At 37.6% G+C, this 18,171-nt stretch overlaps 1 protein-coding gene across 1 annotated transcript; it reads right to left on the bottom strand.

The window, feature by feature from the left end:
* Positions 1 to 330: 330 nt before the first annotated feature.
* cc2d1a (coiled-coil and C2 domain containing 1A) lies at positions 331 to 17,712 on the bottom strand. The gene is made up of 19 exons (XM_015396370.1): positions 17,508 to 17,712; positions 15,188 to 15,260; positions 14,964 to 15,097; positions 14,524 to 14,611; positions 13,627 to 13,703; positions 13,442 to 13,537; positions 12,557 to 12,679; positions 12,297 to 12,355; positions 11,476 to 11,592; positions 10,284 to 10,357; positions 10,140 to 10,198; positions 9,904 to 10,055; positions 8,947 to 9,037; positions 8,706 to 8,861; positions 6,720 to 6,851; positions 6,520 to 6,646; positions 5,263 to 5,339; positions 5,125 to 5,172; positions 331 to 5,038 (listed from the first exon to the last, which is right to left on the bottom strand). The coding sequence occupies exons 1-19, from the start codon at positions 17,685 to 17,687 to the stop codon at positions 5,006 to 5,008; spliced, it is 1,896 nt and encodes a 631-aa protein (XP_015251856.1). The 5' UTR covers positions 17,688 to 17,712; the 3' UTR covers positions 331 to 5,005.
* Between the last annotated feature and the right edge of the window lie 459 nt (positions 17,713 to 18,171).

An 18,171-nucleotide genomic window follows, 5' to 3' on the forward strand; every position in this document is an offset into this window, starting at 1 on the left:
TCAGATCAAAGCCATTTCTATGGGTCTAGCTCAAATCCAGGATCATCATTCTGGAAATTGAACATCCAACCTCAAGTTGTTTAATCTGTAATGAGTTTTGATGCAGGATTCCACCATATTATAAATATGTATACACACACACACACAGCTGTGTTTTCTATGGGGACACTTCATTTACTTGCATTGATTTTACATGGCCTAACCCAGATCCTTACCCTATTACCAGCATATACCTAACCCTAACCCCAACTCACAGGACAGAACTTTACCACATGGGGACCAGGTGAATGTCCCCATATGTATATTTAAAAAAACTTTAAAGAAGCAGGACAGAATCATCTTTTTTCATATGTTTAATTTTAATTTGTTTTGAAACCAACCTCATACATGACATAATAAAGCCTGACCAATCAGGAACATTCCCACCTTTGAGCAGCACTGAAAACCAAAGACTGAAATATATAAACGGAGCATCTCGTGCTGTACTCAATAAAAAATATATTTATACAGATTGCCCATTCATGACTTGGAATAAAGGAAAAAAAAACAAAAAAACAATGCAAACTATGAGTTTCAACTACAGGATACATTTGATCCAGATTTAAAAAACCAAAAAAACCAAAACAAAACCTTTTTGGACGCAAAGGTTGAAAAAAAAAGGGCGAAGGACTAACCAATTAGCAGAGCAGGGATGAGTGTGTGTGGAGTGTAGTGTAAACACAGGAGAGGAGTGTGAGTCACCGGCAGGAGCAATTTCAGAAATGGTTTTTCTTCTGCCGTCCCACCAGCATGAAGGTCGATGAGTTTGTTGCCATGATAAAGGGACAGCTACAGGCCAGGAGGTTACATGAGGAGTGTTTGTTTAGGATAGCACAGGGTGAAATCTACTGATAAAGATAAAAAAAAAATGCTTTGCTACATGAGGCTACAACAAAGCTATGAAAAGAGCTATAATGTGGCTTTCAGCATTCCCAATAAAAGTAGCTTTATCCCAGAAAACAAAACTTTCCCACACATCCTCTAGAGTTCAGAACATTCCCAAAGTGCCTTTTTAGTTTGACGGACTTTAGCTAGAACAATAAAATACTGTTGCATCTTTTGCAGCTTTTTTCTGCTATGACATCCAGGATACTAGAGAGTATCTTGATGAATTTTTAAATAAGACTTTCCTGTGTGCTGTTTTCAGGCTGCAACATTTGGACACATCGACAGTCATTCAATGATGACTCAGACCTACTGAAAGCTAAAAGGGTGATATATAAAACTCCTCCATCCAACAAGAATTCAGGCAGATGGGAAATTACACTTTTCTTACAATTTGCTCATTTCTGTGTGTTTATAACATAAAAACCTTAATATATAGGTCCTGCCGAATGAGAATTTAGCATTCGCTAACAATAGCATACATTAGTGACTAGTAGCCTTTAGCTTTGGACTTCCAAACACCGGGAGATCCATGCAGCGCACGGAGTACAAGGAGCAACTTCATCAATGATCAAACAGTTAGTCTTTGAATAACACTAGAAATGTACAGCCATAGTCAGAGGATTGCATTCGCTCATCACCAGCATGAACAGCTTTTGATTATGTATCTGAGGAGTTCTGTCAACATGAGGAATTATTTAAATGGATTCAAAATAAGAATTGGGAAAATACGTTTTAAATAAGTGTAGATTTGATCTTTTCGGGTTAAACCCCACAAACATCTGGTAAATTCTTCCTCAGCAAGTTAGACCTCAACTGCATGGCTTTCTGGAGCCATCAACAGCTGTCTGGTGTTATTCTGGCTTTAGAAAGCTCACTCTTAGAAATAGCAGAGCTCATTTAAATAAGTTGGTTGTAAGCATTGACTCTACTTCCTAGGAAAAAAACCCATCAATATCTGAATAAGGTCAAGGCTTAGGTAGGCCACACAGACCTTTTAAAACGGTCAAGCATGGTGGTGGTAGTATCATGTTTAGTTGTACTTTTGTACTGCAGAAAGCTAGTAGAGTAATAAGGGGTGGGCATCTCCAAGTTGTTTACCCTCACCTCACATCAGAAGCTAGAGGTTTAAACTTCGGATGCATGAAATAGAAAATCATAAATGGCTTTGTGATTTCCAAACAGAACATAACGGGCAAGTCAGACATCTAAATGCCCTTGAATTTCTTTAAAAAAAAATCTACCTAGCAAGAATTGTTTGCAACAAACAGCATGATGATTTTCTACAGGTTCCTGAGCAACATTTCTTTAAAATGTACAGAACATTGATGTTAATCCTTCCTTGTTTAGAGAAAATCCAAATATCCCAGCTTGTTCTCATTATACTCAAATACAGTTTCATACTTAAAAATAAAAGAATACCTGCAAATATTACAATGGAAGCCGACTAAAACCTTTAAACCTATAATAGCAGCCCTTGGTGAGCTTCACATGTTTCTGAAATAGATGAAAACCCTTAAAGAAGACCTTTAAAAAAAAGCTAATCCCCAGAGACTGCATTAAAATAAGTCAAAGTCACAGCCATTAAATCTCGCCTAATGCAGAGCTTTGCAGATTAATCGGCATTTAAACCGCACCGCTACATAAATGCATTAGAGACGAACATTAACGCTGTCACATTTGGCCCAAAAGCCTCTAAAGTTATTTATAAGACAACCTCAAATTAATGGAAATCAATAGCTGCCTAAAGGACAGGAAATACATAATTTAAGTGGTCAGTAGGTGAAGTAGGAGAAGGAAAAGCTTCACAACAGTCTCCAAACTCCAGCTTTCACTAAGATTATTTTCTGAGGATGCATGGCAATATATTCTGAACACATGATTATCTCAATGGCCATATGACTGAATAAAAAAAAAGCCTATATGTGAGCAAATGGATACTTTATTCTCATGTGAAGCAGGCTAGGTGCTGCTGCTGATAGGCAACATATTATCAAACAAGAGCAGAAACATCTGCAAGGGGTTTCCTAAAAAAGATCATAAGGCATGGCAGCTCAGTGGTCTGACTGTGGAAGCTGGTGCGATCTGCTGCGTCTCCGCATGTCTCTGGTTTTAAAATATGGTTCAGGGAAAAAAATGGCTTGGACAGGGGGGGTGGATGAGCAATTACCTCTCCATACCAGCACAAATTGGAGATCTGTCCTGTGGACAGAGCAGTCTATGATCTCAGCTGGACAGATATCAGCAGCAGCGCAGTGACACAGCAGCTGCTCATTATTTTCTGATCGGCTGCTGAATTAATTCATTACGGACTGGCAGCATAATTACACTCAAACTGAAAAAGGAGACGTCTAAATACAGATCAAGTCAATTGCTTTGAGTCTCATTTCCTTCTGCACCTTATGTTACCAGGACTGTTCTTCTGTCAGACAACTTATCTCATGACAAAGTACATTGAATACCAACTTCCTGCCTTCAACAAATTTCCAACATCATTTTGGAAGACTAATGCCAGCTTCATTTTTAAAAAATCAATATGACGGGAGTTTGAAATTAGTATCCTGTTGGTTAAAAATTGGAGACATCCACCGTACACCAAAATCCGTAGATTGAAAGAAATTAATTTAAGATGTTGGGGAAACCTAAGAAGCACCAAGTATGGCTAACTGAAAACGACAAACACCAGCATCCCTCTCCACACTGCTCCAAAAGTCACGCCTTCAAACTGTACTGAGAGTTACAGCAAATAGAGCAATAGTTAAGCCAAATAGATTTCTGAGGAGTCTAGTCTTTTATGGTTGTATTTAAAAATCTAAGACTGAACGCTTTGTGGATTAAAAAAATATCAGATATTCAGACCTGGGAACCTAGTTCTGTTAAAAAATAAATGAATGGAGGACTGACATAATATACATTCTATGCATGGTTAGGCCAAGAATTATTAATACATTTAAATTAATGCTTAATCTTAAAGTTTTTTCTGACATTCTGGAGTGACCAAGCTGAAGTCCACACATGAATCAGATAAAAGGAAAGAAACAAAAAATCTATGGAGAGCTGAGTTAGGCTGATGACAAGAGGCCATCCAATGTTAAAGATAACCAGAGGAAGTCAAAGGATTTAATTACTGAAATGCCAATAAAGATTTCTCATTGATTATAGAGAAAATACCATTTTTAAAAAGAGTAAGCTAATGTTTTATTCAAAATGAATGCCCCATCAATCCTGGTTAATTACAAGTAGAAGATGCTCCTTATCTCCTGTTTGTTTAAAACTTTTTAGTCAAAGGAAATTCATTTTAAACCATAAGCTTTAATATTTAATTTATTAATAATTTTAGCCTTGACTTGAATTGGACTAGAACCAAATAAGGAAATGACCCATAAAGATCAAGTAACGAAATAATAGACATGTGATGATGGAGGGATCCTAACAACCAGTTCCCACCTCCCTGACTGTTTCCTGGTGAAAAAGTAATCCTTCATAGGATGTAAGCACCGGGATTCGAAAGCCCTGTTTTGTGTTTCGTTTTCTTTCCTCTCAGTACCAGAAGACTCCAAAAGGAGGAGATTATTGTAATCTGGGAACACTGGTGCAGACAGATTAGATTAAGCTCATTACAAAGGTAAAATGTGACAAGAAAGGGTTAATTCCACCTCATTCCACTTGTTCAGAACACCTCAGAACCCGCAAACGGGCAAAGATATATTTTTGGTCATTAGTGAACACCAAAAGAGCTGGTGTAAAATGTAAAACAAAATCCTTTAATTAATCTCCCAAATCATTCAAATGATTGGTGTAAAAACAAATCTCTGTAGTGTTTTATCTTAATAAGTGCAAAATAATTCAGGTTCTCCTTCCACCCTCTAAAGGCTTCCTTTAGCTTCCGTTGTCCCTCAGTAGATACATTTACCGCCCACTTGTAATACAGGTTGTAAGGAAAGAGAGGAAGCAGGTCGGCTCATGCAGTTGTCTCGGTCATGAGCATCGTCTCATCCAAGCTGCGTTTTGTAGCGTCTGGTGGCAAGCATGAATGAAAGAGAAAACAGTACTCCAGCCACGTCTCCACCTCACCATCCTTTCATCCGGTGCGTTTTCTTTTTAGAGATTCCAGCTTGAAATTAGAAAGAAATATAAATACATATTTTGCTCATAAAAACATCTTAGACTGCTGCTGAGGTCTTTGACAGTCGTCCTTACCTCGCTCTCTACCATCTTCAGCCTGCCCAGCGCATCCTTTGCAGCTTCCTGGTGAATAAACAGAATGAGCATGTTTACCAGAAGAGGGAACACAACATATCGGAGAACTCCCCCCACAACTCTGACCCTTGCACTCACCCTGTTGCCTTGGCTGGAGTATTTCTTTACAGAATCAGAAAGTCCTTGGACAAATCGCCGCAGCACGTGTTCATACTCTGTACATGCCATAAAAACACAGGTCACATGCTTATCAATTACTGCATTATTAAATATTTCAGCACACTCATTTAAGAGACAGCAAAACTGGACATATTTAATAAACAAAGAAAAGAGAGAGGCAGTGAAATGTCCACATGTCATGTTTTAAAGGATTTTATGAGAAAGACGAGCTGTTCCGAATACTGGAGGAGGAGAGCAAAGACAGAAAGGGGAACATGAGGAAGATTTTAAAAATTTAAGAAAGAAGGGGAGAGGCAAGGAGGTTAGGAAGGAGGTCAGGAAGGAAGGAAGGAAGGAAATATAGCAAATTAAGGAAATAATGAAGGGAAGGAGAAAAGAAAGATACCAAAAAGGAAGGAAAAAATGGAAATTAAGAGGGAACACATGTATTGTTCAGTATACTATAACAGTGTTGTTTCAACCCTGGTCCTTAAAGCACACTGTCATGCAGGTTTATCACACCGGTTTCAGATGATTGCCTTTCAACTAAGGCCATCAATCAACCATTAAAGGAACTAAGCTGTGCTGAAGCTGGGAAACATTTAAACCTGCAGGGCAGTGTGCCTTAGGTGATATCTTACGCTATAGCCTCCAGAAAACTCCCATAATATTACAGCCTAAGAACCACGCTGAAGAAAATTCAGTTCAGTCCAGGAATCCTTTGTCTCAGTTTGCAATCAGACAACAGCTATAGCAGCCAACAGTTTAACCTCCTTGGGATCTTGTGGTATTTAATGTTCCCTTAACACGACCAGCAATCAATCACCAAGCAGCCCAGATTAATAGAATAACATTGTTCAAATCACAGCAGTCTCCCTGCTGAGCATCAGGATCTCAGTCTGATCCGTCTAAAAACAGTTCTCATTTAAGAAGCTAAGCTTTCTTCCTCCATATCTTCAACTCAACTAAATAAACAGGGAGACCTGAGTTTCATAATTTTTTTTACATTATAAGTACGTACAGTCACAGTATGTACTTCTAATGTACACAGTACAAGAGAAAGCTTACTCCAAAGAAAATCTATGAAAAATATCAAACACAAAGAACAAATAAATCATATGAGATCTTTCACTGCTCATTACTTATATTAGTAAGGTTTAATAATTTTGACAGAGCCTGATTAAGTCTGTTCTGTCTGATTATTGGATAAACCGCTAAGCGATGAATCTGTACTACCTGTCAGCAGAGCAGGAGAGGCGCGCTCCAGCTGCGCTTTCTGCCACTGCAGCCTGTGCAGGACGTCTTTGTGTTGATGAATGAGGTCAGCTGGGGGATCGCGATGGTTTTTCCGGTAATCTCCAATCTGAAAGACGACATCAATGAGCAAGCAGACCTCTGGTAAAAAGCTGTCACGGACAGGCTCGGCTCACACAAACCTTCCTCTCCAGCCGCTCCTTGTCGTAGTTGAGGAGGCTGAAGCTGTGGAGCTTGTACTGTGGAGGAGAGTTGCTGGAATGACTGCTTCTGCCGCTCGATTCGTGTTTGGGTTTAGATCGAGGAGATGGAGCCTGATTCCGACAGAAGGGAAAGATCCAAAGCACTTTTAGTAACGTGAATCATTCAAATCAACAAGTGGAGCCATCCATCCTCAAACATACTTCCTCAAAGCCTTTTTCCTTTAGCAGTGACCAGTAAACACTAACTAACTATTCATTTATTTTATAGCCTCTAACGATTACCCTCCATTTATACACCATTTATAGTCAATGCATACATATTCCCTGTGCACATGTAAATAAATATTTATATCCTGTATAGCACTTCTGCATAGATGCAAACTACATTTCGTTGCTTTGTACTTGTGACAGTGTAAAGAAAATAAAGTTGAATTCCATTCTATTCTATTCTAAGCAGCAGTATGGTTGAAACAAAAGAGCAGGCCACCTTAAACACTAAATATTTATTTTACGATTTAAAAAATAACACGATGCTGCTAATACTATAAATTAGTGTGCTTTAATTTACTGAATTAAGTCATTGAAAATTCTATAAATAAAATGAATAGTTTTTACTGTCTGAGAATTTTTTTCCCCCAAGATTGGATTATTTATTTAAGATTATTTTATTTGTGTTTAAGTCTTTAAATGGCTTGGCTCCTCCCTACCTCTCTGAGCTTCTCCACCCCCATGTTTCCACTGGGTGCCTAAGGTCAGCTGTAATGCTGCTCCTGCAGGTACCAAGGTCCAAATGCAAGCTCAGAGGAGACAAAGCTTTTTCATTTGCTGCTCCAAAATTGTGGAATGAGCTCCTTCTCCTCATTAGACAATCCTCTTCACTGTCTATTTTTAAAACTCATCTTAAAACCTATTCTTATTCTTTGGCTTTTAACACAGCAAATGACTCTCTCTGTTTTTGCATTTGTGGTTTGTTTTATTGTTTTGTATTTGTTTTATTCCTCTAAATGTCTGTTGTTTTTATACAATTTTAACTTTACCTGATATGTACAGCAATTTGTGGCAGGTGTTGTCATTTTAAAGGGCTTTATAAATAAAGTTGAGTTGAGTATTTTCTTAAAGGTTTGGTGGCCCTGGTGCAGTTGTAGAACTCACAATAAATAAGTGAATGGAAGCTTTCGGGAGCGCTATAACTGTCATTTGGCTCTAAAATAACAAAGAAAACAAATGTTGCTAATTAGTATACAGAAAAAAAAAACAATTTAGGCATTAATCTTAATGGTAGATGACTGCTCTTAATGCTATCTCTGGTAGGTGTCAAATATGTACCAGCAGACCTTGGTGGCCTACATGCAAGGGCTGCAACTAACGACTATTTTGCAAAGCGATAAATCTGCCGATAATTTTTTCGATTAATAATCAGATAGCCAAAGGTTCCTTAATAAGATTTTTTAGGAAATGAAACCAGCTAAAACTAAAACTTTTCCACTTGAGGAGTTCTGGATAGAGCAGACTGACAGATGATTTTTTTTGTTTCTTAAATGCAAAAGGTTTACAACTTTTGATATAATTACTGCTCTAAGTGGGTTGCTCTGTCAGCTAAAGGCATGTTTTAGAGTTACTACATTCCAAGTAACGATTAATTGATTGCTTAATTAGTTGACGATTTTTTCAATAATTGATTAATCATGATTAATCCAACAAATTTTTTTCAGCCCTACTACGTGCACCATCTTGGCTGTTTGGGTGTTTGTCTATTTTTGGCAGAAGTCAGAGAGAGGTTGACATATTTCAGGGATTAATTGTGCTGCATTGTTTTCTTAGTCTCCGATTTTCTTTGTTTCAAATCATCAGATATATACCTTTATAACCACCGTCATCACTACCCTTTCCATCATGGTTTTGATGCATGAAAACAGTCTTCATGTTAACATTTTCTTTCAAACTGTTCAATGATCAACTACTCACCCACTCCCTTTGTTTCTCTGGAGGGGAGAGCGTCGGGACCAGCTCCAGAACATACCACTTATCTGTCGTTGGCTGCAGGTCCACCCCAGAGAGAGGCTCTCTGATCTTCACCCTCACCTCCAATTTTCCACCTGTAGCTTTACGACCATCCATCACCTACCAAGATACACACCCACTCCCTCTCAGAGAGATTTGAAGCAAATGCATGGTCGTGTAAACCTTACATTTAATTAACCCTTACTTCTATGATCTCTCTGATCTCGCAGTGGTTTTCCAGAGCCTCTAGCTTCAGCTGAGCAGTACCCACCACTTTATCGGTCTTAAATAGACCTCTGCAGGAACACACAGGGATGAAAGAAAGGTAAACGGTATAAGATACAGAAGCCATAGATTTAAATCTCATAGGAACCTAGAGAAAGCGCTTTTTCATAATTTTAAGGTTAAGTTCCTTTTTAAATGTGGTTGCATTTGACACTGCATCCAAGCATGCTTTGGTCAAGAATAACATGTTGTTGGTGTTCTTGTTATGTCCCCAAATATTGCAGATTTTTTTGAGGAAAGAGAGGCCTGCAAGGACATGCTTTGCATGAATTTGGCTGGAAGATTAGAACAGCAGCAGTCAGTGAGGTTCTACAAGTCAGACAGTTATCAACATGGGAAAATGAACAATAAAAAAACCGATTGATATTTACCTGCTAATTTGCATTCACATCAACAGGGAAGAGAAGTCCAAATATGTACACTCCCTCTGTTTCTATATGGACTTCATTCTTTTACTTACTTTTAAAGCTTTAAATAATTCGGCACATTACAATTAAACCAAGATGCTCCAGGTAAATAAACCCAAAAGAGCACTTAGATCATCAAGACAGACACTCTTAGGGCAACTGGGCTCTATTTAAAGCATAATTTAGGAATCAAATTCTGAACCGACTAGCTAATCAATAATAAACTATAAATGTACAGCCTTTCAAACTGCATCTGAACATGTTTTTGTAGGTCAGTCTCATTAGCACTTGTTGTTGTTTTCTTGTTTCAGCTGATTTTATGTCATCATCCTATCCATGGCTAGTCTTATGTTATATTCAGTCGTATTTATTTCTAGAAAGCAAGGATTCTTTTTCTCTTTTCCTTTTGATTCTCCATGTCTCTCTAAAAGATGTCTTACAAATAAATAATTATGATGTATTAATTTTACCCCTTGTGGACAATTTCAAACTTGATGCCTTTGGACTGAACGACCCGTTTAAATCCTCTGTGGGCTCGGTTAATGTTGAGTTTGAACTGCTCTTTAAACTCTGGGCTGCTGGTGTTCTTCACGGTGCCGGTTTTGTCCCTCTGGGCGTCCTCCTACACACAAACACACGATTCAGCAAAGTTTCACCGGTTTGCTCTAAGTAAAAACAACCAAGAGAGAAAAGAAAAGCGTCTCACCGAGCTGGGAAAAGGAAACTCAAATTTTACGCTTGCATCCAGATCATTAGGAGAGACACCTGTAGAGTTAGAGTTTGGTGTAAAAGGCCACAGATTTACCAGATTACATGGTGATCAGCTCAAGGATGCATTTGTTTTCTGTACCTGACGGAGCTGGAAGGTTGACGCCTCGGATGATGTACAGTACCAGGTCATTAGGAGACAGGTCAGAGTATATTCTATATAAACGACAAACAACCATTTAGAATATGAGCCAATTTATCATGCACGTTGAATGAGTCACACAGCTTTTAGCCTGATATGATACTGGAACAGAGACACACTGAGTCACTCTGATTCATCTCTCATCCAGTGAGGTAAAGTAGCCCATTGGCTGGGCTAAAACATATTTCACTAAATTAAAATGCTTCTGCATGATGAGAAAATTTAACATCAAGTTTAATCTAATAGAACTTTTAGATGTTGTTGTCTGACATATTTTTCCAAATCTTTCACTCAATCTGATCCCTAAGCCATACCACTCAATACAAAGTGGCCTTCTTTTCCCTAATCTTAAAGGGGAACACCGTTTTTTTTTTTTTACATTGGGCCCTTGATTTTACGTCATTACATCATGTTCTACTCACCCAAATTAGTTTTGTGTTATTTGGAGCTGTTCTGAAGATATTCGGTTTTATTTCCAAGTAACGTCTTCCTATGGGCAACGAATTGAAGGCACAAACTAAACTGCTCATAATTTATTCTTTATGGTACGCCAGCATTCATAACATGTAGGCGAATCACTGTCCCCCAGACATCCGCGGTTATATTTTTTTATATTTATATGTTTTAAAAACAAAGCGGAGTGTGTATGATGTCATCCGCGCACGCTCCGGCTACCGTTCATTCATCCTGTCCGCTGAACTGCTGCTAGTTTTACTCACATGCCTGGAAGATGTCTAGTGCTACTAACACAGATGATCTCGCTCTCGAAATGAATTCAACTATTCAGATTAGCTAGCCAAATGAATAGAAGGGGTAGAGCGTAGCTGCCTGTCACATGACTTGCACATTTTCCAAAAACTCAAGTCACTCCTCTCAGAAGTTTATGTTGTCCCTACATCACTCATGGCTCATCACAATAAAACAAGTTTACATAAAGATACATTTGCACAGTATTATAAAGAACGAAACCATGTTCCTGAAATTAAGGTACAAACTACAACCCATGTATATGAGTCTGCCTTACAAGTTCTGAAATGATTCAAAGATGGATTCAAACTTAAGAATCCTGTTAAGTCCTTCCATACAAACACTAAATATTGAGCAAAATCTGAAGAGGAAAAAAGAGGTTTACTTTGGAGAGTTGAAGGTTCTCTCCTGGGTGTGGCACTTGGGGACTGGCTGACCGTTGGCATGGGCATTCTTCAGCATCTCTATGTACTTCATGGTCTCTTCAACAAGTTTCTCAGTCCTAAAGGGAGGGCAAACAGAAATGAGACTCCCACACAAACACTCATTGTATAAAACCCTGAAGTCTGCAGAGCTAGTGGTCAAAGTGTTGTGTGACAAAGCGCAATAATTTTTACACCTAAACACAGGTGTAGGCTGATATATGCCAATATTTGTTTTTTGGGTTAATATCAAACCTATTTTCAAACTATATATAGGATTGGGGCATCCCTGGTAGATTCTCTTCAGCAGTCTGTTATCCCCTAATCCTCATACCTAAACCTAACTTTCAAGTCAACAGTCATAAAAAATCTTTGAAACTTTGATCCTGTCATCTGCTTTTTTTCCATTGCAACTAGCTGGATTATTAAAGGGTGGAGAAAAAACAAAAACCACACCAGTTACGGTGATTTGCAGCCTGAAATTATTTATTTATTTATTTTTTTTAAAGGCAGGACCCTTAAGGACTGTGGCTTAATCTTACGAGATGAGTGTCATGGGAAAATGCCTATGATATGTTTCAGGCAGCCGGCAAACACTCTCTGTAATGTTATAAAACGTGAAAGAGTTAAATCCCTGTCAATCCAGTGAACCAGAGAGCTTGCAAATACTAGGAAAAGGTGAAAGCTTAGTTACTTTTATTGGACAAAATTACATGAAAGGAGAACATTTGAAGTCCTGTATATCAATAAATGAATGAATACAATCAGGAGAAGTGTTTCTTACTTCAAAGCCTCAGGTATGTTTCCCATGAGAGTGAACTGCTGACAGAGATCTGAAAATTTCTGTCCAAGAAGACACAGAAGAAACAAGATCACTGATGACAAAAAAAAATGTTTGCAAAGCAAGAAAAATTGTTTTTACCAAAAAACAAAACAAATGAAGACCTAAAGATTTTTAGTTTTATGATAACATGAATTGATTGCTGTGTGAATAATAAAAGTGAGACTTCTTAGGAAAAAAAGAAAAAAGAAAAAGATTTTAACCTTATGTTGATTTCGTAAGCGGTCCATGAGGTCGTGGTACTTTTCACTGGAGCGAGGGGAGACAGGAGAGGTCCGGGAGCGACCCAGGGAATAATCCTCCTCACTCACTGGAGCACTTGGAATCTGTATGAAAGAGGTGAGAAGCTGTGACCATGTGTATGGATTAAAAAAACAAAACAAAAATCTCCAAAAGCAAAAGAGTAATGAGTACAATAAAACCAAAAAGGCACTCAAACAAGAACTGCATCTTTAGCAACTAAACTTTTACCACACATGTCAAAACTGTGAAGCTGAAAGTACTTTTGGGCGTCATAAATTTCAACTTGCTTTACTTTTTTTTTCTTAAAGTTGAACATATTTAGTTTCAGCAGCAAAATCAGTAAAAGTCACTCTTTCTCTAATTAAACAGGGTTGCATTCAAGTTTGTGTCTGGGCAAAGGTTTCTTGACATCTATGGTCCTATTTCCTTTAGAAACTTGCTATGCTTGTTCTAAAAGGAAAATTTAGGAATTGCTGTTTTTCACACTAAAATGAAAATTATTGCAAGGGTTGCATCCTGCTTGCAGGCGTCTCTTTGAACACTTAAAATTAAAACAAACTTATTTACAGCACATTATATTTGAAAATCAATTCAGTGAATTGACACTTAAGACATCCTGTTGAAAGTAAGAGACAGAACCACGGCATTGTGGGTAACTCAATGGAAAGTTAAGTCAGGGTAATCAGTGGGTTATTTCAATAAAAGTCAGATATTCTAAAATAAATCCCTTGGGGCGAAAATAATGTAGGACTGATGCAGTATAAACACCTACCAATAAAGCTTCCCATCTGATGCACCAAAGTCACCTTAAAACACAAATTTTTTTAAGGAAATATCTTCATTACCTTTGTGATATCAATGGGTAGGCCAGACTTTGCAGCTGTGATCATGTTGTCCAGTCCCTTGGCGTTCCTGAGGTGCTGCTTTGCTCCAATCATGTCCTGAAAACACCCAAAGCATCAACGAATCATTGCTAACTAAGGCAGAGGAACACATAACAGGTGAAAAAACATAACACAGTATAACTCACCTTCACTTGTTTGGAGCGAAGCGCTGCACGCATAAAGGCCTGTCGCCGTAGCAACAGGAAGTCCACCTGCTGCTGGGCTGAAAACATAAACGGATCTGCTCACTAAATGTATTATCACTGGTATAAAAAAAAAAAAAAAAAAAATCACAGACAGAAGCAATAACTTAAAACTAAAGTCTGTCATACATTCAGTCACATTCATGCCTCTTATTCTGACACCCATAAAGAAACCTTTAGAAATCAACTAATTTGTAAATAGATGTTAAATAGTATAAAACCAGCTGTTCTATGAATGCTTTCAAGATTTCATCCTAAAAGACAAACATAGCAAGCAGGTCAGGAAGAGATTCTTACAGAAGTCACAAGCACAGTTACACTATAAAGCAAGACCTAAAGCTTTGAAAATCTCACAGAGCTCTGATCAATTGATCATCTGAAAACTGTGGCTGAGAGACTGTGGCTAAACTGTGAGAACAATCAACACATAACTTTCCAGCAGAACTAGCAGGCTGGGCAAGGAAAGCATTGACTAAAGAAGCAGCAATCACTTTAATAGCAACTCTAAAGAAGGAAACATCTGTACTAAATATCTATAATTGGGACCAAATATCAACTATGGTCTTCATAGAAGTGTAAGGGCAAGAAGAAAGCCACTCCTGGAAGTATGACAAACCGTTTTATGATTGCAAGCATCTGGTTAAGTTTTAACTCTGTTGCAAAAAGGAAACGGGACACGGGAAAGAACATAATTCTCAGGATGTGTATTGACCTACCTTGGGTGCTGACATACAGAATTAAACGTGGAAGGTATAAAGTCGCACATGGGAAAAGTTCCCAGGTTGTGTTTATTTTAGCATTGCAGACACTGAAGGTAAAAATGCAGAGATTTTAACAGACCTTTAGCTCCCAGCTTTGGAGCTGAGGATCCAGCGGGGACTGGGGGAGCTGGAGACTTTGCTTTCTGCACAGAAGGACGCACTGCAGGCTACAGACAAGAAAATCATAAAACACTCATAACTCTACCAGCAGATGTCTGGGTGACAGCTTTGTTACTTTAAGCTGAGTTAGGACGAGAGATGTAGTCAACACATGGTGCACTAATATAAAAAGCATTTTTTTTGTAAATACTGCCTTAGTATAGGTGGTCAAAGACTCCTGCAGTGGGTGGGAGCTGCCAAACAGAGAACAATACTGAAGGAAAAATATTCCTTTGAAGCTGCAGGAGCTAAAATGGCTCACAATGAAGCCTTTACTTCCTCTAATCCACAGACAATCAAGATTCCCTGGCCGCTCTAGAACAATTTGGACATTTGGCACAGCAATCCGTTTATTCCCACCTTAGCTGCCTCTTTTTGTCCATCCTCATCGTCATCCTCTGCGTCTGCATCCTGATTTGCTATTTTCATAGCCGTTTCTAGGACACCTATCAGGTTCTGCTGACTCCCCTCTGAGCCCTGGAGAGGTGGGCAGCCTGGATAAAGGACAAACACATACAAATTAACCTTTCTAATCATGTAACTGGAGTGAAACCTGAAAAAAAAAAAAAAGTTCTGAATGTTACCAGGAGGAATAGGCAGATCAGAAAGGTTGACGGGTCGTCCTGCATTGTGAGCTCTAATGGCATCCTGGTATTGCTGTTAATAGCGAGAGTGACAAGGAAAAAAAAAGAAACATGGATGGTAAATTGAGGCTCCCAACTAAAAAGTGAACAATTTAATAATCATAATTGTGACATTAACACCAAATTGAAGGAAATAAGTGGTTGTAAGGGTGAAAAAAAAGCATAAATGACAAAGAATTTATGTAAAACAACAGCTGAAATAATGTTAATATATAATAATAAAAAATATAGCATTTTAAAAATAGCTTTACTAGTATAAATATGAGAAATGTGTTTGGAGAAACAGCAAACTCTGCAATTTGCCCATTTTTGTGCACACCTTCATATCTGATATAAACTTAGAAAGTAAACTGCTCTAACAACATGCAGATGCAATCAGGATTTCACACCCTGCTGATATGAGCAATTGTCAACTAATTTTTCCATCAGATCACTGTTTTAGGAGCTTCAACCAAAGACACAACCATAAAAGTGATGAAAGACCATATCCAACAGTGAGGTCCAAGTCCTGGATTAACGCGGCAATCCTTTACTCATAAAAAAACAACAACAGCTGTTGGTTTAAAGCAGGAAACATGTCTTTTTAAACCAATAGGTGCCATGGATAGTGTTAATACACGTCTACAGTTACATAAAAAGGATTAAATTGCTTTATTGACCTTGAATAGTTCTTAATTTCTTTTTTTACTGTGCATTTGCTTGCCATCTTCATCTGAGCCTGGTGTTTGTTCATAGCATATTTTCCCAACTTTAACGCGCATTTTTATTTTCATAGTTTGGCCAGGGGTGCGACTTATACTCTGGAACGATTTATGTGTGACATTATTAACACATTACTATATAATTTCACATGTTTTCACACTAAAACGCAAGAGGGCGCTCTAGGCTTGTGTTGATAATTTCAACATTGGTGTTAACTTCTAAAAAACAACCGGGAAGGGCTTATAAAATATGATCCGAAAAGAAAATCATAATCTGCAGATTACTGCAGCTGAAAACTGTATCGAGCAGCAGGATGAAAGTTTTAAGTAAACCGAGTTCTTTAAAAGCGACACAAAGGATGAAGATTTCATTGGATTTAGTAATTTGGAGTGACAAGGATGGTTTGATAAACTTGTTAGCATGTTAATTTATGCTATAGTTATCTGAATAACTCTTAATATGTTAAAATACCAGGCCCGTTCTCAGTTCGTTGTTTATGTGTCATTTAATGTTAGCATACCATACAATTATTCAGCCTGTTATTGCCGTAATTCTATTTTTATTTTAAATTGCCTTTCACGATGACATGTCTGTTCTTGGTGTTGAATTTTATCAGATAAATTTCCCCCAAAAATGCGACTTATATGTCTTTTCCTTCTTTATTATGCATTTTATGGCTGGTGCGACTTATACTCCGGAGCGACTTTTAATACAGAAAATATGGTAATTAGTTCTTTGCACTAATATGCATTGGAGGAATCTTTTTGAATGTTCTGCAGTTAAACTATTTTCAACAGGAGACTGGGCACATTTTAGACAAGTTAAGTGCTTAAAATATTTGCTATTTGCAAAATAAAATAAAAATCAGACACACAAAACTAGAGGAAAGGATCAAATCTTCTAAAACATCTTACAGAATGTGAGGCTGCTTGCTGGCAGTGATGTCTAACAGCTAAGCAAGGTAAAACTGCATTAGCACATACAGTACACATTTGTCAAGCAGATAATTCTATAAGACAATCCTTTTTTATATGCACTATGGAAAATAAAAAAGAAAAATGCTCAAAATGATGTTGAACTTATTTTATTATATTAATTAAAACTAGAAAATAACTTTTTAAACTTTCTTGAATGTGTTAAAAAAAAAGCATTATTTATTTAGCTTGTCGCCGCAAAAAGTGAAGTGCAAAACTCTGAGGTTAAATAAGTTAGATAAGACCAAGAGTGGGTTTGGACTATTATTATGAGAACTACCTTTAACGCATTTCCAAACAACATAACATTTGTGCAGGGTGTTTAAAACTCTGACCTAGGTGAAATTTGACAGAATCACCCATCCAGGGTATTTAGCCAACACTATAGATTATAGGGAAAGCTAAAGACTGTCCAGTCAAGTTTCCACTGAGTGACAGAGGCAAAACAAACAAAAGCATATGACATAAATAACAAATTGAATGTTTTATGGTTTCTTTAATTCTGCTTCAGTAAGCTTGATGAAGTATCTTTAAAAGAGGAAAAAACATAGGAGAGATTGCCTTAAAAACAATGCAGTGGTTACCTTCATAATGCGCTGGTGCATGCGAGCCTTCCGATCATCTCCTTTGCTCTTAGCACCCTCTGCTGCCTGCTTGTAGATTTCCAGCCTCTGTTTCAGCGCTTCTGCCACACTGGTGGGGGCAGGAAGGTCTTTCAAAAGAACAAACATAAAATAAATAACAATGTTGGCTCCATCAAACATAATTAAGATATTTAAACAGCTAAAAAAACAAAAAAAACAACAAAACAACATCATCTCAGCCCAGCTTAAGCACTTAATATTACCTGGTTATTCATTTCTGTTCTTCTAATAGGCGTTTTATTATTTCATGTTTTGCTTTAAATTTACCATGCGTTAAATTCTATTTCTTCATATTTTGCCAACCAAATGTTAATTTCTGCATCTGCTCAGAACTAATCAATTGCTGATCATTAATGTCTGAAATCATGTAACACAATAAAGTGGAACTCATGGATTACCAAACATTGGGGTCCTCCATACTCTGTTTTTTATCCTATGTTTTAACTAAGCAATCCACTTTAAAAGGCACTCAATTATAAAGAAACTTTCAGTCGGAAATTACAAGACAGCAATTGTAGATAAATGTATTTTTAATTTTTATTGCAATCACAGTATTTCAAAAGCACCATAAAAAAAAAGAAAAAAAAAAGGGAACTTTACTGTT

Source organism: Cyprinodon variegatus, unplaced genomic scaffold (genome assembly GCF_000732505.1).
Source record: "Cyprinodon variegatus isolate N-32 unplaced genomic scaffold, C_variegatus-1.0 Scaffold792, whole genome shotgun sequence".
In the NCBI taxonomy this organism is placed as follows: domain Eukaryota; kingdom Metazoa; phylum Chordata; class Actinopteri; order Cyprinodontiformes; family Cyprinodontidae; genus Cyprinodon; species Cyprinodon variegatus.

Excerpts from the sequence above, each read along its gene's own strand:
- cc2d1a (XM_015396370.1), bottom strand. The coding sequence starts at position 17,687 with ATGTTTGATGGAGCCAACATTGTTATTTATTTTATGTTTGTTCTTTTG. Across the intron at positions 14,612-14,963 it reads GACAAAAAGAGGCAGCTAAG|CCTGCAGTGCGTCCTTCTGT; the intron begins GTGGGAATAAAC and ends TCTTGTCTGTAG. Across the intron at positions 11,593-12,296 it reads AACATACCTGAGGCTTTGAA|GACTGAGAAACTTGTTGAAG; the intron begins GTAAGAAACACT and ends CCCTCCCTTTAG.